General features: G+C 48.9%; 1 protein-coding gene across 1 annotated transcript; it reads left to right on the top strand.

The window, feature by feature from the left end:
- The first annotated feature begins 872 nt into the window (after nucleotides 1-872).
- Nucleotides 873-24,043, top strand: SYAP1 (synapse associated protein 1). Its single transcript, XM_054391707.1, has 9 exons — nucleotides 873-1,071; nucleotides 10,574-10,692; nucleotides 11,105-11,171; nucleotides 13,601-13,674; nucleotides 14,672-14,811; nucleotides 16,558-16,703; nucleotides 19,165-19,223; nucleotides 20,736-20,883; nucleotides 23,129-24,043. Exons 1-9 carry the CDS (start codon nucleotides 873-875, stop codon nucleotides 23,254-23,256), a joined length of 1,080 nt encoding a protein of 359 aa, XP_054247682.1. The 3' UTR covers nucleotides 23,257-24,043.

Raw genomic sequence — 24,043 nt, 5'->3', positions numbered from 1 at the left:
GCTGCGCTACGGCGAGCACTCGGCAGCAGCACCCCAGCTCCACTCAGGGGCTCCCCACGCCCCATCGCTGCTCCCCAGCAGCACGGCGCTCCTCGGGGCGGCGGCAAACGGTTCCGCCACGGCCCCGGTGCGGGGTAGGCAGGGCGGTCAGAGAGTTGCGCTGAAGCGGCGGCCGGGCCGGGCGGCAGGAGAACGGAGAGGGAGCGCGGCGGGGGGGTTGTTGGTGGAGGAGCTTCCCCGCCCTGAGCGACCGCAAGCCGCCGGCCTCCGACTTACCACCGCCCACGCCGCCTTTTTGTTTTTCAAGGCAGATGCTCCCAACAGCGGCCCGAGAACCAAGCCGAAAAAGGCCGTTGCCCGGGGCCCGCAGGGGCACTGCCGGGGATCGCCAAACCGACGCGAAGCCCCCGCGGGAGCAAGCGGCACCTCCACCCGCAAGGCGAAACCCCGCGGCAGTACGCTCCACCGCCGCGCGGCCCCGACACGCAGGTACCAAGCCTACAAGGCCGGCTCGCCGCTTCCCCGTCGAGGCGGAATAACAGCTCCGGCGGCCGCGGGGAGCCGCGCTCGGTGCGCTGCCTGCGCAGGCCGAGGGACCGAGTGGGACGCGAGAGCCCGGCAGTAGCGTGGGACACGTGCCCCGCGGCGGACTGCGCTGGGGGCGCTCTGCCCTCCTGGCCCGCCAGCTCTACTGCTCCCCCGTTGCCCGCTCCCTGCGTCGGGGGCGGGCTAGAGCGCCGTAACTCCCGAAAGCCGGAAGTGGCGTATGCGGAAGGAGAGGGTAGCTCGGGCTTCCGCGAACGGGGCTGCTTGGCCCTGGGGTTCGAAGCGGTCCTGAACGGCTGACGGGCGGCTGCCGCCGCTCCTGCACCATGTTGCGCGGTCTGGGTAGTTGGTTGGGGCTGGAGCGAGCCGGCGAGGAGAAGCTGCTGTCAGCCGAGGAGAGGAGCAGCTCCGCGGAGGAGGAAGAGGCGGCGGCGGCAGGCGCGGAGCCGGCGGTGCAGAGCTCGGAGCAGGTGGAGCTGCAGGTGGACTCGGAGGCTCTCCTCAGCCAGGCCAAGGGACTCGGCAGTGAGTGTCCTGCTTTCGCACCCCGGTGCTGCCGTAGAGAACGGGGAGTTGGGGTGTGGGGTGTGGCTGCCCGGCACCGCTAGCGGGGCACGCCCGCACCCGACCAGAGAGCGACCTTCGCGCAGCCCCTGCGGCTTCCTGGCGCCGAAGTGCCCCCATCACCTCTGCTTTGCTTCCCCGCGATACCCTGGGTCGTAGCGGAGCGGTGTGGGTCTCCTCCCCTTCCCGCACACATCACTGCTGGCGAGCCTTCATGCAAGGAGAATGCTCGAGTGAAAAAAGAAAAATAGCTTTGCTTGCTGGAGAGGTGTGTCGTGCTCCGGCATCTTCACCAGGGCAGTGTTTTAAAAGAGAAAAAACATGCAGCCTTATAGCTGAACTCCTGTAGTGCAGGGAGAGCAGCACAGGATGGGAGCTGGAGGCAGACCAGATAAATGCATGCTTACATCGTAGACAGCCTGCTACTAGTACTTAGCAATGGCACTTAAACCAAAGCTTTAGTGGAGGGAAACAATTGCCTAGAGGTTTTAAGGCGAGTTAACCATTTATTCTCAATTCACCAAATGTAAAATTGCTTTTCATCTGGAGAGTAACAACTCTGATGTACCTTGCACAGCAGTGCAGAGTGGGGAGCACAGGTTGGCAAGCTGACCTGAAGACTCTTTATAAATAACCCAAACCCGAAGCATATCTTTTCAGATGTAAATGATAATCTGAGTTAGATTAGCTAGCATGGAAATCAATGTGGTGAAAAGCCTTGAAAAGTCATTTTGCATCTCTTTTACGTCTTGCCTGCTAACTGCAGTCTTTTACCACCTGTGTCAGAAGATGGAGTTTTTAACACAGCTTGTTCTGTGCAATTGAGAAAGTTGGAAGTTTGGCACTGACCCCATTCTTTTAATTTCATCTTAATTTTTATTTCCTTATTTCAGAGATTTCTTTTCAATAGCAGCTACCAGTAAAGAGAACTATTTGATGGAGTTGCCATCAGTTCTGTGCACAGTGGAAGGATGTTGCCTCCCTGGAAATTAAAACAAAAAAAACCCAACTACTTGGATCCTTAAGATACAAACCAAGTAAATGGCTGAGCACAGGCTCTACTGGATAAAACACTGGCCAGAGTGGTGGTCTGAGGACTTACATCTAGCTGGTAGCCAGTTACAAGTGGGGTTCCTCAGGATTAAGTTAGGACCACTTCTCTTTACCACCTTTACCAATGATCTTGAAGAGGAGTCAGAGTGCACCATTAGTAAATCTGCAGGTGACACTAAGTGTGTCAGTGTGAGCTGAAATTCCCCCCCACCAACAATAACCAGGCTAGCTCAGTCTGGAAGCAAATGAAAAGCTGTATTTACAAGCAGAGTCTAAAATCTACAATGAAATGCAATGAATATGTACAAATATACAAAATTCACGACATTCACAAATATATACAATCAACAGAAAAAGCACAATCGATCTCCCTTTGCTTCCCCCCAAGGGGACCCTCCCAAAGGGGCCTCTCTCTCCCAGGAGCTTCCCCCCAGACCCCCCTGGACAGAGAAGCAGAGTTAGTTAAGCAGAAAGTTGTTAACTTAGCTGCCAAGGTCAGTGTGTTATCTTCAGCCAGAAGAGAAGAAGAAACAGCAGCCAGACAGCCCAGCAACTGCCCCCACTGCAGAACGCAGAATGTGCAGAATACCCACTTTGTTTTGGGTAATAGTTCTTAAACATTTCTATCTATCCAATGGAAGTGTTTAGAACAATCGTTATTTTGCTTTCTTATACCCAATAGTGACTTATTTACATTCTTTCACTTTCTCTGTTCTGAACTTTGCAAGGAAAAATTAAAAAGACAGTTTCAAACCATCACAGTCCACCCCTTCTAAACAATTCCATTGGCTGCTACTACCATTTATCTAATCTAAAATAATATCTATAACAATAGGTGAATAAAGACCATAGTCCATTCCGGCTATCTCAGATGTAGATGATTCAAAAGAGTCAAATCACAGGAAAAACAGCAAACAGCTTGTTTCCTCATAGATGGAGCAAAGAAAGGAACAGGGACTCTCAGGGTTCGTGCACCGTGGATCTCATGAACTCTCCTCTTGGGCGCAATGCTGTATCTGCGCAACACTCTGAATTTAACCTCTCTCAGCCAAAGTTAGATTTCTTTGTGGAATACACTGAATTTCACCATTTTCTTGCATCACCCAATAGGTGTGACCAGGACCTTCAGCAGAAACCACCCCTCGGACAGGTTTGGCCTCTCCTGAAGGAGAAAATACCCAAACAGTTTTGCCTAACAGATTCTTTTCTCTGATAACAGGAACTCTATCACCTTCTTCCTTTCGCAACAAATCTGATTGGACAGGTCCAGCTCGATTCACTGAACCTCTACTATTCACCAACCAGGTTGCTTGTGCTAAATGTTTCTCCCAGTTTTTCAAAGATCCACCCCCCATGGCTTTGAGAGTGGTTTTCAGCAAACCGTTGTAGCGTTCGATCTTCCCTGCAGCTGGTGCATAGTAGGGAATGTGGAATATCCACTCGATGCCATGCTCTTTGGCCCAGTTTTTTACAAGATTGTTCTTGAAATGAGTTCCGTTGTCTGACTCAATCCTCTCTGGAGTTCCGTGTCTCCACAGGATTTGTCTCTCCAGGCCAAGAATGGTGTTACGTGCAGTTGCATGAGGAACTGGATAAGTTTCCAGCCATCCAGTGCTCGCCTCTACCATAGTCAGCACATACTGCTTACCAGATCGAGAACGAGGTAGAGTGATGTAGTCAATCTGCCAGGCTTCACCATACTTGTACTTGGACCATCGGTCACCATACCACAAGGGCTTGATCCGCTTTGCCTGCTTAATAGCAGCACAAATGTCACAGTCATGGATGACTTGTGTGATAGCATCCATGGAAATGTCAATGGATCTGTCACGAGCCCATCGGTAGGTTGCATCTCTGCCTTGATGTCCTGACGAGTCATGGGCCCACCGGGCTAGGAACAGCTCACCTCGGTGTTTCCAGTCAAGATCAGGATCAGGATCAGAGTTTGTGTCCACTTGGGAAACTCTTGCAGCTAGATCTGCCTGATGGTTGTGTTGTTGTTCCTCAATAGCTTTGCTCTTAGGAATGTGAGCATCGATGTGTCTCACTTTCACTGGGATTCTCTCAATGCGAGCAGCAATGTCTTGCCACAGATCTGCAGCCCAGATTGGCTTTCCTTTCCTCTGCCAGCCATTCTTCTTCCAGTCTTTCAGCCAACCCCACAAGGCATTGGCTACCATCCACGAGTCGGTGTAGAGATAAAGCTTTGGCCATCTCTCACGTTCAGCTATGTTAAGAGCTAGCTGGACAGCTTTTACCTCTGCAAATTGACTGGATTCTCGTTCTCCATCTCTCGCTTCTGCAACTCTGCGCGTTGGGCTCCACACTGCAGATTTCCATCTCCGCTTGTTCCCAACAAGACGACAGGAACCGTCTGTGAACAAAGCATATCTCTTTTCATCATCAGACAGATCACTGTAAGGAGGAGCTTCCTCAGCACGAGTTACTCTCTCCTCTGGAGGTTTTGCACAGCTTATGCCTTCTGGCCAGTTTGTGATCACCTCCACCAAACCAGGCCTTTCGAGATTTCCCATTCGAGCTCGCTGTGTTATCAGAGCCATCCACTTAGACCAGGTAGCATCTGTTGCATGATGTGGTGAAGAACCTTTGCCTTTGAACATCCAATTCAGAACTGGCAATCTAGGAGCTAGAAGAAGTTGTGACTCTGTTCCAATCACTTCAGAAGCAGCTTTCACTCCTTCATAAGCAGCTAAAATCTCTTTCTCTGTTGGAGTGTAGTTTGCCTCTGAGCCTCTGTAGCCACGACCCCAGAAACCAAGAGGACGTCCTCGTGTCTCCCCTGGAGCTCTTTGCCATAAGCACCAGGTTGGACCATTGTCACTCGCGGCCGTGTACAGAATGTTCTTAATATCTGGACCAGTTCGGACAGGTCCCAGACCCATCGCTTGGACTACCTCTCGCTTGATCTGGTCAAAGGCTGCTTGTTGCTCAGGACCCCATTGGAAACGGTTTCTCTTTCGAGTCACATCATAGAGAGGTTTCACAATCTGACTGTATCCAGGAATGTGCAGTCTCCAAAATCCCACTATGCCTAAGAAACGCAGAGTTTCTTTCTTGTTGGTGGGATTTGCCATGGTGGAGACTCTGTTTATCACATCCATTGGGATGTGACGGCGACCATCTTGCCACCGCACTCCCAGAAACTGGATTTCTCTGGCAGGTCCTTTCACCTTGTCTCGCTTGATAGCGAAACCGGCTTGCAAGAGAATGTCAATGATTTTGTTACCTTTCTCGAAGACTTCTTCAGCAGTCTCACCCCAGACGATGATGTCATCAATGAACTGAATGTGTTCTGGAGCTCCACCTTTCTCCAAAGCATCATGGATCACTGCATGGCAGATGGTTGAACTGTGAATCCACCCCTGGGGCAAACGATTGAATGTGTACTGAATGCCTCTCCAGGTGAAAGCAAACTGAGGCCTGCATTCCTCCGCTATGGGAATAGAGAAGAAAGCATTAGCAATGTCTATGGTAGCATACCATTTGGCCTGCTTGGATTCCAGCTCATATTGGAGTTCCATCATGTCTGGTACAGCTGCACTCATGGGTGGAGTTACTTCATTCAAGGCACGGAAATCAACTGTCAGACGCCACTCTCCATTCTGCTTTCTCACAGGCCAGACTGGACTGTTGAAAGGTGAATGAGTTTTGCTGATGACCTTCTGACTCTCCAACTGACGAATCAAGTTTTGAATGGGCACCAAAGAGTCACGGTTGGTTCTGTATTGTCTGTGATGCACAGTTTGAGAAGCAACCGGCAGCTTTACATCCTCTATCTCATGTTGTCCCACAACTGCAGATTCATCTGAAAGCTCAGGTCTAATGGACAACTTCAATTTTCCTCCATCAATTTCTACAGTTGCTATTCCAAAAGCCCATTTGTAACCCTTAGGGTCTTTAAAACGCCCTTCTCTCAGAAAGTCAATTCCCAAAATACAAGGTGCATTAGGACCTGTTACAATAGTATGTTTCTTCCACTGCTTCCCAGTTAAACTTATATCAACCTCTATCTTAAACAACTCTTGAGATCCACCAGTGACTCCCTGAATAGTTATAGATTCTCCCCCTTGATAATTTGATGGTATTATGGTGCACTGAGCTCCTGTGTCAACCAAGGCCCTGTACTTCTGAAATTTTGAAGTGCCAGGCCACTGGATGTACACATCCCAATAGATTCTGTTATCTCCATTCTCCCTTACCTCCCCCTGGCGGAAGGCAGGGCACCCCTAATGGTGGGGATTACCTCCACATGTACAGCCGGCACAATGTCCAGCACCAGAATTAGGATCACTGTTGGAGCTATCAGAGTTGTTCTGGGAAACTGAGGAAGCGACAGCTACCCTCCTGGTATTGCTACCTCGGGATCTGCCCCTCTGCAGCTCCCGTAACCTCTTGAGAAGATCAGAAGTTGGTTGACCATCCCATCTGTTCATGTTCTCACCAAACTGATCACGCAGACTTATCCAGATACTGCCACGTGATTGCCTCTGCTGCCAGTTTTGGTTTGACCTATTCTGGAATGGCCGCCTTGGAGCACGTCTGTTCCTAACAGCTGAAACTTGTATCCATCTGGAGGAAGAGGAATCAGAATCATCCCCCTTCATCAAGTTGGATATGGAGGTTTTAAGTTCCTCCTTCAGCTCTTTCATGCAATTCTCCATCTTTCCAGACAGAGCCTCAATGGCTGAAACCAAAGAAGTATGTGCGAGACTATCCTCCAACTGCCTCATTTGGTCAGTGAAATGGCCAACAGTAGGAGGCACTCCACCATAATTTCTTGCCACAATCCTGCTTGCCAGAATAGTGGCATAATTAGGAGGAGCAAGCTTAATGAGCTTTTTGGCAAGGCCTGTTCCAACAGGAATTTCATCAGGATTCAGGGTCTTATGATCTCCATACATTACTTCTCTCACAGCAAACTCTCTCAGACGCTTGATTCCCTCAGCTATTGTGGTCCAAGGCTTAGGGTTCCATGGTAAATCATCTCTGCTGGGGTACCTCAGCGAGACTGCCAGTAGGAGGCGTGCCCACAGAGAAACTTTACCAATGCACTTGCCTAGATGCCTGTCTATGCCTGTATCCTTTGAGAGCATCCCCAACTGCGAGGCTGACTTGTCACCTACCACCAATGCTGGGGCTCCCATATCAAAACACCTGGCTAGCCAAGACAGGACTGGCTCATTATCTCCTCTGATGTAATCCTTCCTCACATGTCTAATTTCCTGTCTGGGTGCATTAGCTGACTGTATGTCATCCTCCTCCTCATCATCATCATCATCCTGAGGTCGCTGTCCCCATAATCCTATTTTAATCCTCCGTTGAATTTCTTTGAGTTCAGAGGCACTACCAGCAGTTGCTAATCTACTAGGGTCTACATCCTGACCTACATCTCCATCATCCATGTGGGGTCTCAAGAGGTCTACCAGAGTTTTAAGGCTAACCCTCTCTTCCTCATCAGAAGGATCTTTCTTAACAGAGGGACCCTGAGTAGAAGGACCCTCATCTCCATCTGCACCATCTCCTGCAGCATCTGCATCTCCTTTACGCTTTCTGGTTACAGTGGCCACCAAATTTACTGGCTTGGTTTTCACATTCACAGCAGAGTTGGAAGAGCAAGTAGCCTTATGTCTTTCTTGACACAGTGCTATCAGTAGCCATATGATTATTCCAAGAAGCAACAAAATTAAGGCAAGCACAAGATATCTAGGGTACCACTGGTTCCAAAGACCCTCTGTAGTTGTAAGAGGAGTAACAAACTCATATGTGTCTGCTAGCGCATCCATAGTTGAGTTACCATAGCTTCTAAGCCCAATAAGACCACAACAGAATTCACCAACATTCAGTAACTTGTTCTTAACCCAAAGAAACGACTTATATGCCACGTATCTCACAATCTTGTCTATCATGCAGGTAACGGCCCATCTGTAGACAATTGCACCGATAATAGATGAAATAAAATTACTCAAAATCCAAAACAGCTTCATTTTGCTTCCTAATCTGAGCAGAAATAAATCAAACAAGCAATCGAGCCCCGAGTTGGAGCGCCAAAAATAAAAAGTGTGTCGGTGTGAGCTGAAATTCCCCCCCACCAACAGTAACCAGGCTAGCTCAGTCTGGAAGCAAATGAAAAGCTGTATTTACAAGCAGAGTCTAAAATCTACAATGAAATGCAATGAATATGTACAAATATACAAAATTCACGACATTCACAAATATATACAATCAACAGAAAAAGCACAATCGATCTCCCTTTGCTTCCCCCCAAGGGGACCCTCCCAAAGGGGCCTCTCTCTCCCAGGAGCTTCCCCCCAGACCCCCCTGGACAGAGAAGCAGAGTTAGTTAAGCAGAAAGTTGTTAACTTAGCTGCCAAGGTCAGTGTGTTATCTTCAGCCAGAAGAGAAGAAGAAACAGCAGCCAGACAGCCCAGCAGCTGCCCCCACTGCAGAACGCAGAATGTGCAGAATACCCACTTTGTTTTGGGTAATAGTTCTTAAACATTTCTATCTATCCAATGGAAGTGTTTAGAACAATCGTTATTTTGCTTTCTTATACCCAATAGTGACTTATTTACATTCTTTCACTTTCTCTGTTCTGAACTTTGCAAGGAAAAATTAAAAAGACAGTTTCAAACCATCACACTAAGCTAGGTGGGAGAGTTGATCTGCTTGAGGGTAGGGAGGCTCTGCAGAGGGACTCAGATTGGCTCAATGGACTGAGGTCAATGGGATGGGCTTCAAGAAGACCAAGTGCTGGGTGCTGCACTTGGGCCACAACAACCCCATGCAATGCTACAGGCCTGGGGAAGTGTGACTGGAAAGCTGTCCCTCCCCAGCCTTCCTGTACGTCCCCTTCAGATACTGAAATGCAGCTCTAAGGTCTCCCCAAAGCCTTATCTTTTCCAGGCTGAACAGCACCTCTCTCCTCAGGAAGCTGTAGAGGGCAATGAGCTCACCCCTCAGGCTCCATTTCTCCAAACAGACAAACCCAAAGCCCTCAGCTGCTCCTCAGGCTATTCCTTCCAGCCCTTTCACGTCCTCTGGAAGCATTCAAGGATCTTTATCATCCTTCTGAAATTGTTGGGCCCAGAGCTGCCCACAGTGCTCAAGGTGAGGCTGCCCCAGAAGTGCATGTAGCAGGATAATCACCTCTTAGCCACCTGGGTATGCTGTTTGATGCCTCCCAGGCTGCCGTTTGCCATCTGGGCTGCACACTAATGGTTCACATTGAGCCTGCTGCTGACAAGCAGCCCCAGAGACCTTTCTGCAGCACTGCTCTCCAGTCACTCCTCTCCTCTTTCTATTTGTGCCCAACGTTACCCCATCCTAGGTGCTGAATCTAGCATTTGGACATAGTAAAACTCCTCCCATTGCTCCAATCATTCCAGATCCTCCTCAGCTCTTAAATGATTATATTTGCTGTGGCACTTGCTGACACTGGATCACTCTAGATGCTGTAGTTGTGATACTGCAGTCATCAGACAGATGCTGAGATGCAATAAAGTGCTTGCAGTCTCATGACATCATCTGAGAAATAAACAAGGCCAGGATCCTGTATCAATAAAATTGATCCTTAATGGAAAGAGCCTTGTGGGTGTTTGGTGATGGGAAGCTCCCCAGGAGCCAGCAGTGCCCTCCTGCAGCCCAGCAGGCAGCTGTGTGCTGAGCTGCAGCCAGAGGAGTGTGGGCAGCAGGGCAGGAGAGGGGATTCTGCCCCTTGGATCTGCTCTGCTCAGACCTCACCTCCAGTCCTGCCTCCAGCTCTGGGGTCCCCAGCAGGAGAAGGACACAGAGCTGCTGGAGAGAGGCCAGAAGAGGCCACAAAGATGATCCAAGGGCTGGAGCAGCTCTGCTGTGAGCACAGGCTGAGGGAGCTGGGGGTGTGCAGCCTGCAGAAGAGAAGGCTCCAGGGGCACCTCAGAGCTGCCTGCTAGGACCTGAAGGGATCCTGCAGGAAGGCTGCAGAGGGACTTTTGCTGAGGGGGAATGGTTTGAAGCTGAGGCAGAGCAGGGTTGGAATGGAGCTGAGGGAGAAGTTGTTGAGTGTGAGGCTGGTGAGAGTCTGGCACAGGCTGCCCAGGGAGGCTGTGGCTGCCTCCTGCCTAGGGGTGCTGAAGGCCAGGCTGGATGAGACCTTGAGCAGCTGAGTCTAGTTGAGAGGTGTCCCTGGGCATGGTGGGGAGGTTGGAGGGGATGAGCTCTGAGGCCCCTTCCAGCCTGAACCATTCCAGGATTTTAGGAGTTCTTTGTAGACCAGAAACTGAGTTAAATGATTTTGAAAGATTTTTTCAAGCAGGAATCCAGCTATCTAAAGAGAAAGGGAAATAAATCTAGTAAGAGCATGAGATGTGAAGAAATCTTTTTCAGGTTTTCCTCTTCTCATCTTTCAAAGGTTACCTCTTCAATTTTGCCACTGCTGCTACAAAAAAGATCTCTGAATCTGTTGCTGAGACTGCACAGACAATAAAGAAGTCTGTAGAGGAAGGGAAAATCGACAGCATCATTGATAAGGTATTTCCCATCTGGATACTTCATCTCAAAGATCTCTGTGCTTACTGTTGCTGAAAAATGGAAAGTCTGCCAGTGCTTCAGTACAAGGTGGTCAGACCCTGGCACAGGCTGCCCAGGGAGGCTGTGGCTGCTTCCTGCCTGGGGGTGTTGAAGGCCAGGCTGGATGAGACCTTGAGCAGCTGAGTCTAGCTGAGAGGTGTCCCTGGGCATGGTGGGGAGGTTGGAGGAGCTGAGCTCTGAGGTCCTTCCACCCTGAGCCATTCTCAGATTTACATGAAACACCTTTAATTAACTAAGAAAAAGAGCCACTAGGTGTGTGAGAATGTGACCCTGCAGTATTTTTGTATCTTGGTGAACACAAGAGTAGAGAATTTATTTTTTTAATACTGTGGTTCCCCAAATGTTATTTCAGACAATTATTGGAGATTTTCAGAAGGAACAGAAAAAATTTGTCCAAGAGCAGCAAACCAAAAGATCAGGTAATGTATGGGTTGGGTTTTTTTCCCATAATGTATATCACTGCTTAAGCCAAAACCTGTTGAAAGCTAGACAAGTGAGGTGTAACTAAACCCAATCCTGCCTGCAGAAGAGGAGGCTCAGGGGAGACTTTATTGCTCTCTACAGCTCCCTGAAGGGAGGTTGTAGCCAGGGGGAGGTTGGTCTCTTCTCCCAGGCAAGCAGTGACAGAAGCAGAGGACACAGTCTCAAGCTGCACCAGGGACGGTTGGGGCTGGAGGTGAGGAAGAAATTCTTCCCAGACAGAGAGATTGGCCTTTGGGATGAGCTGCCTGGGGAGGTGTTGGAGTCACCATCCCTGATGGTGTTTAAAAAGAGCCTGGATGAGGCACTCAGTGCCATGGGTTAGTTGATCAGATGGTGCTGGGTGAGAGGTTGGACCTGATGGTCTGGAAGGTCTTTTCCACCCTAATTGATTCTGTGATTCTGCAATCTGTACAAACTCTGTTGAATGAAACACATTAGGGCAAAACTTAACTTAGGAAGATGAGTTTAAGTGAGCTCAGTCTTCCATTCTCTAGTTGGTTTGGATTTGCTTTTTAAATCAGATTCAGCTTCATGAAATGGACTCAAAGATCTCTGTGCTAGCAGTGCTGATCTCTCTTGCTGGGTTTGAGTCTTAAGCCTGTGTATTGATTGCAGAGAGGCATCCTGATTTCAGCTTTTAGCAATCCTCTCATCTGACTGTAATTACAAACATGGGTAGGGTTTGCACTCTAGCAGTTAATTAGTTTTGCTGTAGGAGTTGCTCTGCTTACATGAAAGGCATAATTATGCTTTTCCATAACTCACTCACTTCATAATTATCTGTGATCCAAATCCTTTGAGTTCTCCATTCCTGTACTGGTGACCTCAGTGGAGCTGAGACTTCAAAATAAGCACAACCTAATTTTTTATTATTTTTTTTAATGCTGATTTTCAGCATTGGCTTTTATCTCTTTTCATGTGCTACCTGAGTGCAATAGCAGCTCTGTGGGCAAAAGAAGCACTAACAGATGGCCTGACAGAAAGAAGCACTAGCATCAGCTGGGAATCCACATAGGTGCAAGATCTTGCACAGACAAATTATTACTGTGCGCAAGAGTGCTGTCTGTATTGTTCCATCATGTCTCTGTAGGATGAGTTTGCATTGACCGTGGAGAGATTCATAGATCTGCATCCAGCTCTGGGGCCCTCAGCACAGGAAGGACATGGACCTCATGGAGCAGGTCCAGAGGAGGGCCACAAAGATGATCAGGGAGCTGGAGCAGCTCTGCTGTGAGGCCAGGCTGAGGGAGCTGGGGGTGTTCAGCCTGCAGGAGAGAAGGCTCCAGGCACACCTCAGAGCAGCCTGCCAGGACCTGAATGGGCTCCAAGAAGGCTGCAGAGGGACTGTGCCCAAAGGGCTGCAGGGACAGGAGCAGGGACAAGGGTTTGAAATGAGAGCAGAGCAGATTGAGATTGGAGGTGAGGAACAAGTTGTGCAGCAGGAGGCTGCTGCAACACTGCAAGAGGTTGGCCAGGGAGGGAGCTGAGGCCCCATGGCTGGAGATGGTGAAGGTGAGGCTGGAGGAGGTTGTGAGCAACCTGCTCTAGTGGAGGATGTCCCTGCTGAGTGCAGGGGGTTGGACTGGATGCCCTTTGGAGGTCCCTTCCAACCTAAACTATTCCATGATTTCTTTTCCTGTGTGTACAGCCTGCAGAACTGTTCTGGAAGTTTCTCTGAATCCAGGAATCAGTTAAAGTCAGGTGTGTTTATTCAGTCTACAACACGTTGTGCTTCAGACAAAATTCCTAACGTTGTTTTTCTGTCATTAAGGAATTGAGGTCTTCGGGGTGTTAGAACATTAATACAATAGTAAATGACTTTGAAAACTGAATTGAGACAAAGTTTACAGTTTCAAAGTGAATCTAGGACATTTCTATCTGCAAGCAGCTCCAGCAGTTACACAGTACCATTTCAGTAACTAAACTAATCGGTGCCCAGCTCTGCCTGATGCACAGTGCCAAGAAATCCATAGTTGTAGTTTTATTACAATAGAAATCAGTAACCTGAATGAGGCCAGGCTGGATGAGGTCTTGAGTAACCTGGTCTGGCAGGAGGTGTCCCTGCCTGTGGCTGGGGGCTGGATCTGGATGATCTTTAAGGTCCCTTCCCACCTAAACCATTCTATGAATCTATGAACTGTTTCATTTAGTATTTTTTTTCTTGCCTGCAATAAGCCAAGATCCATTCTTAGACTGTTTATCTTATGCCATGAACTTAGTTTAGGACATAGGAGCAGTTAATTGGCTTCCTGGTGTAAGCTTGCTTCTTGTTGTAAAATTCTGTGGTGCTCTAGGTAAGGTGGGGTTGGTTTCACTGCTTTCAAATCTAATACCTATGCAATTATTTTCCTTCTTTCAATGACAGAAGCAGCAGTGCCTCCCTGGGTAGACAGCAACGAAGAAGAGACAATTCAGCAACAAATCTTGGCCTTATCAGCAGTAAGTATTGCATTGCTTGCAGCTTTTGAAACTTTCCTTTTGCAAAAATGGAGAGCAGCCCTGCAGAGAAGGACTTGGGGGTGCTGGTGGGGGAAAGGCTGGGCAGGAGCCAGCAATGGGCACTGGCATCACAGAAGGCCAAGGGCAGCCTGGGCTACATCCAAAGCAGTGTGGCCAGAGCTGGAGAGAGAGGATCCTGCCCCTCTGCTCTGCTCTGGGGAGACCTCACCTGCAGGGCTGAGTCCAGATCTGGAGCCCTCAGGATGGATGGAGCAGATCCAGAGGAGGCCATGAAAATGATCAGGGGGCTGGAGCAGCTCTGCTATGAGGACAGGCTGAGGGAGCTGGGGGTGTTCAGCCTGCAGAAGAGAAAGCTCTGGGGAGACCTTAGAGAGCTGCATTTCAGTATCTGCAGGGGACCTTCAGGAAGGCTGAGGAGGGACTGTTCAGAAGGGGTTGTGGGGACAGGACAAGGGGCAAGGGTTTGGAACTGGAGCAGGGGAGATTTAGGTTGGACATCAGGAGGAAGTTCTGCACACTGAGAGTGGTGAGAGACTGGAACTGGCTGCTCAGGGTTGGGGTTGAGGCTCTGTCCCTGGAGACAATTCAGGATCAGCCTGGGTGTGTCCCATGGCAGCCTGCTCTAGCTAGAGGTGTCCCTGCTGAGTGCAGGGTTGTTGGACAAGATGACCTTAGAGGCTCCCTTCCAACCCAGTGCAGTCTATGAAAGGTTAACACTTTCTTTCCTCTTTTTCCCCAGGAGGAAATAGCTGTTTCAGTATCAACTTGAGCCAAAGCAGGTCCCCAGTATAATTTCTCTCTTTTTATAAAGGCTTTAGATTCACAGATTGCATTGGCTTGGAAGGGACCCTCAAAGGTCATCTTGTCCTCTTCATGGTATGATAGAATTCTGTGGGCAGTGCAGTTGCTTTGCTGGTGTTGCGTGAAGGATCCCTTCTCTGGCACCAGTTCCTGACCATGCCTCTTTTCCCTGAAGGACAAGAGGAATTTCCTGCGGGATCCCCCAGCAGGGGTGCAGTTCAATTTTGACTTTGATCAGATGTACCCTGTGGCCATGGTGATGCTACAAGAAGATGAACTTCTCAATAGGATGAGATTTGATCTAGTTCCCAAACAGTAAGTCATTTCTGTTGGTAACTCTGCATCCTTCTACTTTTACTGTGCCTGTCAACAGCAATGACTGAGGCCTTTCTGCTTCCTTCACTTATTTCCTTCTCTATTCCTCTGTATAAAATTTCTGTCTGCTTATTTCAAATGCATGGAACAATGCATGCAGTGCCTTGGAGCTGGAAGAGGGCAGATTGAGACAGGAGGTTAGGAAGAAATTCTTTAGAGTGAGGGTGATGAGACTCTGGAACAGGTTGTCCAGGGAGGCTGTGGATGCCTCTTCCCTGGAGGTGTTCACATCCAGGCTGGTTGAACCCTTGAGCAACCTGGGCTGGCAGGAGGCTTGGAACTGGATGATCTTTAAAGTCCCTTCCAACCCAAGCCATCTTGTGATGCCATGGTGGATTGCAGTTCAGCAATGGGAGGAAAGAACAAAAGGAGACCTCTTAGATATTTGGAACTAAAAATGACTTAAATTTTTGCAAGTCCACTGTGCTCAATTAACTGGAAATATTTTTCCCCAACAAAGGTAAATGCAGCAACAAAAAGGTTCAACTCTGTTGGTGTAACTGACACCCCACAAAGGTTATCTGAGGTAGCTAAGGGTGCCCCTGGAGAAATAGTAAAAGAATGCATCACAGAAGAGAGAATTACAGAATTGTTTGGGTTGGAAAAGTCCTCTAAGGTCATGGAGGACAAGCATCAAGCTAAGGCCACCATAGCCATTAAACTATGTCCCAAAGTACAGCAGCAATGCAAGGAAATAAAACTGGGTTTGACCTGGCAATGGGAAAAGCTCTGTGTTGACTGCCTGCCTTCTAGTAAACCTAACTCACAGATCCACAGGATGTTTGTCCCAACAGTTATGACCCATTCCAGTATGGCTTATTGATCCCACCTTTATTCCAGTGCTGTTCTCCTTCCCTCTCCAGTCACAGAATCCTAGAGTGGTTGGATTAGGAGGGATCTCCAAAGCTCATCCAGTCCAACCCCCTGCACTCAGCAGGGACATCCTCCACTAGAGCAGGTTGCTCACAGCCTTCTCCAGCCTCACCTTCAACATCTCCAGCCATGGGGCCTCAGCTCCCTCCCTGGCCAACCTCTTGCAGTGTTGCAGCAGCCTCCTGCTGCACAACTTGTTCCTCACATCCAATCTCAATCTGCTCTGCTCTCCTTTCAAACCCTTGTCCCAGCTCCTGTCCTTGAAGATCTCCAGGGAAGGGGCCTCAGCTGCTTCCCTGGGCAGCCTGTTCCAGGGCTCTGGCACCCTCACAAGGGAAAACTTTTTCCTCATGTTGAGGTGGAGCTTCCTGTGTGCTGTCCCAGTGCCCATTTTCCTGTCACAGGACACCACTGACACAAAGGGGACAGTTTCCCACTTGCCAGAGCTGCCCCTTTCTGCACTGCCAGTTTGTAGTTACTGAAGGTCCTGTGAACATGCTGAAGGATGTGAAGATGATTCTGCTGCCACCTAGGAGTGACTTTGCCTGTAGGTCAGAGGTGTTCCAGTTCCACATGAGGTCTAGGGAAGGTAAAGGTGAATCTTATTTGAGAGTGACAGAATATTGGGTTTAGAAAAAAAGCCATCAGAGCTATTTGACTTGTTTGGTTTGATCTGGGAGGTCTTTCCCAACCAAACCAATTTTAGTATTCTAAGTTTATGTCCTTCCCTCTGCATACCTGTTTTTATTTCATTCCTAGCTGGCCAAAGGAACCATATTTCCAAAGGCAGTAATCAAAATCTGTTCTCTCTAGTGTAAAGGAGGAAGTGTTCTGGAGAAATTATTTCTACAGGGTGTCCCTAATTAAACAGTCAGCACAGCTCACTGCATTGGCAGCTCAGCAGCAGGCAGCAGGCAAAGAAGAGAACAAAGGCAGAGAAGAGGACAACCAGCTGAAAGGTATGGAGGGGATTTGGTTTAACACAGCTCATGAAGTTATAGTCATGCACACTGACTGTATGCATCAGGTGACATGGGCATTTTGTCAGAGTCAGAGTGCCAGGGGCTGGAAGGGACTTCCAGAGAGCATCCAGTGCATGCCCCCTGCCAGAGCAGCAGCACCCAGGGCAGCTCACACAGGAACACAGCCAGGGGGCTTGGGAATGGCTGCAGACAAGGAGGCTCCACAACCTCTCTGGGCAGCCTGTTCCAGCCCTCTGCCACCCTCACAGGCAAAAAGCTTTCCCTTCTCTTGCCCTGGCACCTCCTCTGCTGCAGCTGGCACCCAGTGCCCCTTGTGCTGTCCTTGGCCAGCCCTGAGCAGAGCCTGGCTCTGTCCTCCCCACACTGCCCTGCACATCTTTCTCCCCAGCACTGAGGGCAGCCCTCAGGCTCCTCTGCTCCAAGCTCCAAGCCCCAGCTCCCTCAGCCTGGCCTCACAGGGAGATCTTCCACTGCCTGCAGCAGCTTGCGGGCTCTGCCATGGACTCTCTCCAGCACTTCCCTCAGCTCCTTCTTCACCTGAGGGGCCCAGAGCTGGACACAAGATTCCAGCTGTGGCCTTAGCAGGGCAGAGCAGAGGGGCAGGAGAACCTCTCTGACCTCCTCCCCACAGCCCTTCTACTGCAGCCCAGGATTTTGTCTTGAAAATGGCAGAGATTTGGGAAGCTCTGGATCATCTCTGTTATTTTTCCCTAACTGGAGGCTAACATGAAGTAATTGTTTGTTGGTAACCGTAATGTTCAGGCTCTTCTTACAGCTGGCTGATGTTTAAAATAGAATTAATTGCCTTCCATTTTTATCTCTCTCTGTCTCCCCCTTACCTGCCTCTTTGCTCACAGTTAAATTAGCAGGGTGGATGTGAAAGGAAGAATGGCAAACATCCAATGTTCTGGTGTAGACTATCCAGATCTATAACCAAACTCCACATTCCAGTCCTTCTCCAGGCATCAGCAACTATTTATTTGGGTATTAAGTTACCTCAGGGGCAGAGACCACATCAGCAGTGGAGGAGATGAATGCCCAGAGCAGTAGTTGGAGGCTGAGGCACCTCCTTTAAGTGGTGCTTTGTGTACAGTGTGCTGAGCAGTGAAGAGTTAGTGCTGGAGCCTCTTTGGCTGTGGGGTGCTGTAACAAATTCTCTGAAGATCAGGAAAGGGAGGGAAGAGAGAGGATGGGACAGAGCAGTGGGCATTGAGTAGATTCATAGGTTCATAGGATGGGTTAGGTTGGAAAGGACCTCGAAGATCATCCAGTTCCAACCCCCCTGCCATGGGCAGGGACACCTCACACCACAGCAGGTTGCTCACAGCCACATCCAGCCTGGCTGCAAAAACCTCCAGGGAGGAGCCTGTTCCAGTGTCTCTACACCCTCACTGTCAAGAGTATCTTTAAGCAGTGCCAGCTACCAGTTAGGGAATTACTTTAATTAGAACTGATATTAATGTTAACGATTAAGCCTGAAAAAAAAAAAAATCCCTCTTCAGGAATGGCTGAGTAAGCAAGAAGGGTCCACCTGGACATTCTGCAGGAAGCAGAGCTGGAAGTTCAGAACTGCTTTGCATTTTGGAACTAATGGAAATGCTAAGCAAGCAACTCCATCACCACCACAACCTGCCTGGTGTGTGAGATGTTCTTGCAGCCAGCTGGCTTTGCACTGGGACTCCTCTTCCCTGGGAGAACCTCTGCCGTGAGGACAGGCTGAGGGAGCTGGGGGTGTTCAGCCTGGAGAAGAGAAGGCTCCAGGCAGACCTAAGAGCAGCCTGCCAGTGCAGAGCAGATTGAGATTGGATGTGAGGAACAAGTTGTGCAGCAGGAGGCTGCTGCAACACTGCAAGAGGTTGCCCAGAAGGGAGCTGAGGCCCCATGGCTGGAGATGTTGAAGGGGAGGCTGGAGAAGGCTGTGAGCAACCTGCTCTAGTGGAGGATGTCCCTGCTGAGTGCAGGGGGTTGGGCTGGATACGCTCTGGAGCTCCCTCCTAACCCAGTACCCTCTATGATTCTAAGTCTACACCTTTGTAACTCAATGCTCTTGAGCCCTGTGGGGCAGTCTGTGATTTATAGCAGACATTATTTCACACTCCCAGCTGTTCCTGATCATTGTGAGAGGCAGGGGGCTGGGACAAGATGATCTTCTGAGTTCCCTTCCAACCCTTCCCATTCTGTGTTCCTGTGATTTCACCTGGCAGTGACACTGAGGAAATGCTCTGCTAAATTTGCCTTATTTAAGAGAAGCAATTTTCTGTTCTTACTTTTTGTGATTGCAAGCACTTCATCAACAGCTGAATTCAGCTTCTAACCACCAGGATTCCTTAAAGCTTTAAAATCCAATATTTGTCCATGTAATAGCTGTGCAGATTAAAGGAGCTCTTTAGATACAAAAATGTCATCTTTTTCTTGTTTTTTTTTCCCCTTTGAACAGAGGCAGTACGACCCAAAACCCCTCCTGTTACCATAAAGCCTCCAATCAAACCTCAGGAGGTAAAACTCTCTTTATATTTCATCTGATCTTTAGTCTAAGAAATTGTTACATAATGAGTTAATTATGCATCTGTTTGAGGAAGTTGTGCTGTGAAACCATAACAGTAAAATAGCTGACAGCCCTGACCTGCTGCTCTGCTATTATGTTTTAATGGCTACATTTTAAAATCATTTTCAGCAGAAGAATCAGGAGTTTATCTGAAAAATACTTTCACTAGGGTCCTGCACATCATAACAACACACAGTTGTGCTCTGAAGAATGACACTTCGAAGCTGCTCAGAGCAGAAGGTTTGCATGCAGCCCAGCAGGGCAGGAGAAGGGATTCTGCCCCTGGGCTCTGCTGTGACCTCACCTCCAATCCTGCCTCCAGTCCTGCTGTCCCCAGCAGGAGAAGGACACAGAGCTGCTGGAGGGAGAGCGGAGGAGACCACAAAGATGATCCAAGGGCTGGAGCAACTCTGCTGTGAGCACAGGCTGAGGGAGCTGGGGGTGTACAGCCTGCAGGGGAGAAGGCTCCAGGGGCACCTCAGAGCTGCCTGCCAGGACCTGAAGGGATCCTGCAGGAAGGCTGCAGAGGGACTTTTGCTGAGGGGGTCTGGAGCCAGGCCAAGGGGGAATGGTCTGAAGCTGAGGCAGAGCAGGGTTAGAGTGGAGCTGAGGAAGAAGTTGTTGAGTGTGAGGCTGGTGAGAGTCTGGCACAGGCTGCTGGATGAGGCCTTGAGCAGCTGAGTCTGGCTGAGAGGTGTCCCTGGGCATGGTGGGGAGGTTGCAGGAGCTGAGCTCTGAGGTCCCTTCCAGCCTGAGCCATTGTAGGATTTTACTTAGCCATAGGAGGAAAGCCTTCATAAAAATCTATTTGTGGGCCGTATTCTGTCCAGCTCTCCAGCAGCTGTCAGGCTTAAGCTTAGGAAATCACTGAATGCTGCACTGCAATAGCTCCATTTTTGTGTTGTAACAGCAAGAAGTGGTGGTCGAGACTGCAGAAACCTTTAACTCAGACACATGATGACCCTTGGTCATTTCTGCATTGTAAACCCAGTGCCAAAGAACACTCTTGGCATAGGCAGAGCTCTGCATTCATGTGCCAGTAATATTGAGGGGTCTAAATTGAGGTAGAAATATTTCAGCAGAACAGTCTTCTCTTCATCTCAATAGTGAGTAAGAAAGAGCTCATTGGGTTGTGATGAATGGTTAGGATTAGTCTTAGGTCCTGTTCTAAACTACTCAGGAGTGTGGTATTGCTTCTGAGGATTACACAAACAGAATGAAAGTTAAGAGACACAAGAAAGAGCCTAGGATGAAAAATACATCATTTCCAGGACAGCTATCTTAACATTACTGTCTGGACCAAAATACTCTTCTTTAGGAGGCTCTAAAGAAGAACAGCTGTCAGCTGGAGGTGTTTGCTTTGGTTGGTCACTGCCTCTGTTTAAAGGCAGGCAGCCACCCAAGTGTACTGTGTATTGGTGACTTGTCTTTGGGTAAACTTACACAAAACTCTTTCACTGCAGGATGAAGAAGAGATTTCCACAAGTCCAGGTGTATCAGAATTTGTGAGTGATGCTTTTGATGCCTGCAATCTGAATCAGGAAGACCTGAGAAAAGAAATGGAACAACTGGTGCTAGACAAGAAGAAGGAAGAGACTTCAGCAATAGAAGGTAAAGTTGTTCTTGTCTTCTGTGTCTTCAAAGGATCACAGAATGTCAGGGGTTGGAAGGGACCTCCAGAGATCACCCACTCCAAGCCCTCTGCCAGAGCAAGAGCACCCAGGGCAGCTCACATAAGAACACATCCAGATGGGGCTGGAATGTCTCCAGAGAAGGAGACTCCACAACCTCTCTGGGCAGCCTGCTCCCCTGTCTTTGAAATGAGAGCAGAGCAGATTGAGATTGGATGTGAGGAACAAGTTGTGCAGCAGGAGGCTGCTGCAACACTGCAAGAGGTTGGCCAGGGAGGGAGCTGAGGCCCCATGGCTGGAGATGTTGAAGGGGAGGCTGGAGAAGGCTGTGAGCAACCTGCTCTAGTGGAGGATGTCCCTGCTGAGTGCAGGGGTTGGATGGATGAGCTTTGAAGTCCCTTCCAACCCAAAGCATTCCATGATTCTGTGATGAGAAGAAATAAATTGGAGGTTATACTTAATTCAGAAGAAGTAATGTCAGTGTAAAAAGCATCAACCTAGTTTGTGATGATGCTCCTCTGGCCATACCCATGAACAGTTTCCTGTGAAGACACTCCTGTGTGTGGCTGCTTCTCACAGTAGAGAATTCATCCTGCTTTGGATGTTGATGAATCCTTGGTTTATGAAAGGTTTGGGTTTTTTTTTGGTAATCCATAGCCAAGCTTGAGGAATTCAGCCATAGGAGCTGCTGGCACCTAGCTTTTTGATGGAAATGTTTCAGAAGGTCATTAATGTGGAGTTTGGTCAGAGAAATCTCAGCTACCCTCAGTGCCTTGGACTCTGGAATTCCGTACCTTGGTAGCTGGGCTGAACCAAGCACCATGTCACACATAAACACCCAGCTCCTCCCCCATGCTCTTGCCTTTGATAGGCAGAGCCAAATAAAAGAGAGATTAACACCACAGGAATGCTTTCTGACCTGTTTGTGCCCTGAAGTATGAAATATGATCACCTTTAACCCTGATTCACTGAGCTTGCCTAGCTGCTGATGGCACTGAGGAGCACACCTGCTGCGTTCCTTAAATCATCCACAGGAGCTGAGCTCCAGGCTCTTAGATTCTTGTTTCATAACAGCATATCCAACAAACTTGAGAACTTAGCACAGAAAGGTTCAGGTTGGAAGGGGCCTCAGAGCTCAGCTCCTCCAACCTCCCTACCATGCCCAGGGACACCTCTCAACCACACTCAGCTGCTCAAGGTCTCATCCAGCCTGGCCTTCAACACCCCCAGGCAGGAGGCAGCCACAGCCTCCCTGGGCAGCCTGTGCCAGACTCTCACCAGCCTCACACTCAACAACTTCTTCCTCAGCTCCACTCTAACCCTGCTCTGCCTCAGCTTCAAACCATTCCCCCCTTGGCCTGTCTCCAGACCCCCTCAGCAAAAGTCCCTCTGCAGCCTTTCTGCAGGATCCCTTCAGGTCCTGGCAGGCAGCTCTGAGGTGCCCCTGGAGCCTTCTCCTCTGCAGGCTGCACACTCCCAGCTCCCTCAGCCTGTGCTCACAGCAGAGCTGCTCCAGCCCTTGGATCATCTTTGTAGTCTCCTCTGCTCTCCCTCCAGCAGCTCTGTGTCCTTCTCCTGCTGTGGATCCCAGAGCTGGAGGCAGGATTGGAGGTGAGGTCTGAGCAGGGCAGATCCAAGGGGCAGAATCCCCTCTCCTGCCCTGCTGCCCACACTCCTCTGGCTGCAGCCCAGCACACAGCTGCCTGCAGGGCTGCAGGAGGGCACTGCTGGCTCCTGGGGAGCTGCTCAGCACCCAACACCCTCAAGGCTCTTTCTTCAGAGCTGCTCTCAACCCTCTCTGCATGCAGGCTGCAGAAAGAATTTCATTCTTTTCTGTTTTCCCCCTGAGATTTAGAAACACACAGGGAGGTTCAGCTGACAGGAGACTGGAAGCCTGTAGGACATACACTCACAAATGGACACTTATTAGAGCTGAGCTGGGTGTTTGCTTTTCACATCTTTGTTACACTCTGCACATGGCCGTAGAGGCTTGTGTACTGATGACTTCCTAGCTGTGGGCAAGCAGAAGAAGGAATTTCTCTAGTCTTTAAGAATGCTCTGTAAAATTTGGAGGACAGAAGAGAGACTCAGCAGCCTTGGGCAGCTGAGTGTAGTTGAGACGTGTCCCTGCCCCTGGTGTTGGAGGAGATGAGCTCTGAGCCATTCTGTGATTCAGTACACACTCATCCAGTTTTATACCAATAAAGTTAATTCATCTCTTGTAGAAGAACCTGCAGATTGGGAAAAGGAGCTGCAGCAAGAGCTTCAGGAGTATGAGGTTGTGACAGAATCAGAGAAGCGTGATGACAACTGGGATAAGGAAATAGAAGAAATGCTGCAAGAGGACAGTTAAAGCATTTCCACACCACCACTCTAACCCTGAGCATGTCCCAAGGACTGAGGTGGAACTCTGCCTTCACATTTTGCTGACAAAAGACATCCAAGAATCCCAAACTGTTATAATTCCATATGGGAATGCAACCAATACTTCTGTTCTTTCTGTGAGCAGTTCCTGAACTTCCACATTCTTCAGAAGAAAAGCAGGAGGAGACAGGCCTGGCTATGTCTTAATGAAATGGTAACACTCCTACAGGAAGTTGACTTGGGAGCATTTCTAGGTGGTCAAGAAGCTCTGCCAAGAGATTTAGAAATCTGAGAATCTGATATGTTTTTTTCTGTCTCTTGCCTTCTGTTTGGGATGTAAAAGTGGATGTTGTATTTTAGTCTTTGCAGGTAACTCCTCACGTTTGCACTCTGAGCGCTGTTATCATCTGTAAATGTGTCCCATTTTGTATTTAACTTCTCTAATGGATGTAGCCCTAGAACTTGGAATAACTTCCAATGATTTGTTAACAAAAATGCTAATGCAGACTGCAAAACAAGTAGTGATTAATTAGCAGCTCTAATGAAGTGGCAAACATTTAAGCATTTAAATAAGAGCAGAGTCATTAACAGCTTGAATTCAGCTGTTGGGTTTTGTTCAATCATCACCTTCAGCTGTTACCTTTCCCCCTGGATCCCTTGCATTCTTTGTCAGGAGGCTGTTATGTTTCCATTTAATTTTGCTGCCTGAGAGCAAATTAAATGTTTCATGTTCTTTTATATTTATGGAAAAACTTTGGCTGCTTTCAGCATCTTCA

This window comes from Indicator indicator, chromosome 1 (assembly GCF_027791375.1).
Source record: "Indicator indicator isolate 239-I01 chromosome 1, UM_Iind_1.1, whole genome shotgun sequence".
Taxonomy (NCBI): domain Eukaryota; kingdom Metazoa; phylum Chordata; class Aves; order Piciformes; family Indicatoridae; genus Indicator; species Indicator indicator.
Note: the sequence above shows the minus strand (reverse complement) of the source record. Positions and strands in the feature narration are given on the sequence as shown.

What these genes read in the sequence shown, in the direction of transcription:
- SYAP1 (XM_054391707.1), top strand. Translation starts at nt 873, where the DNA reads ATGTTGCGCGGTCTGGGTAGTTGGTTGGGGCTGGAGCGAGCCGGCGAG. An exon ending in CCAGGCCAAGGGACTCGGCA is followed by an intron (nt 1,072 to 10,573) that starts GTGAGTGTCCTG and finishes CATCTTTCAAAG; the next exon opens with GTTACCTCTTCAATTTTGCC. An exon ending in AGAGACTTCAGCAATAGAAG is followed by an intron (nt 20,884 to 23,128) that starts GTAAAGTTGTTC and finishes CATCTCTTGTAG; the next exon opens with AAGAACCTGCAGATTGGGAA.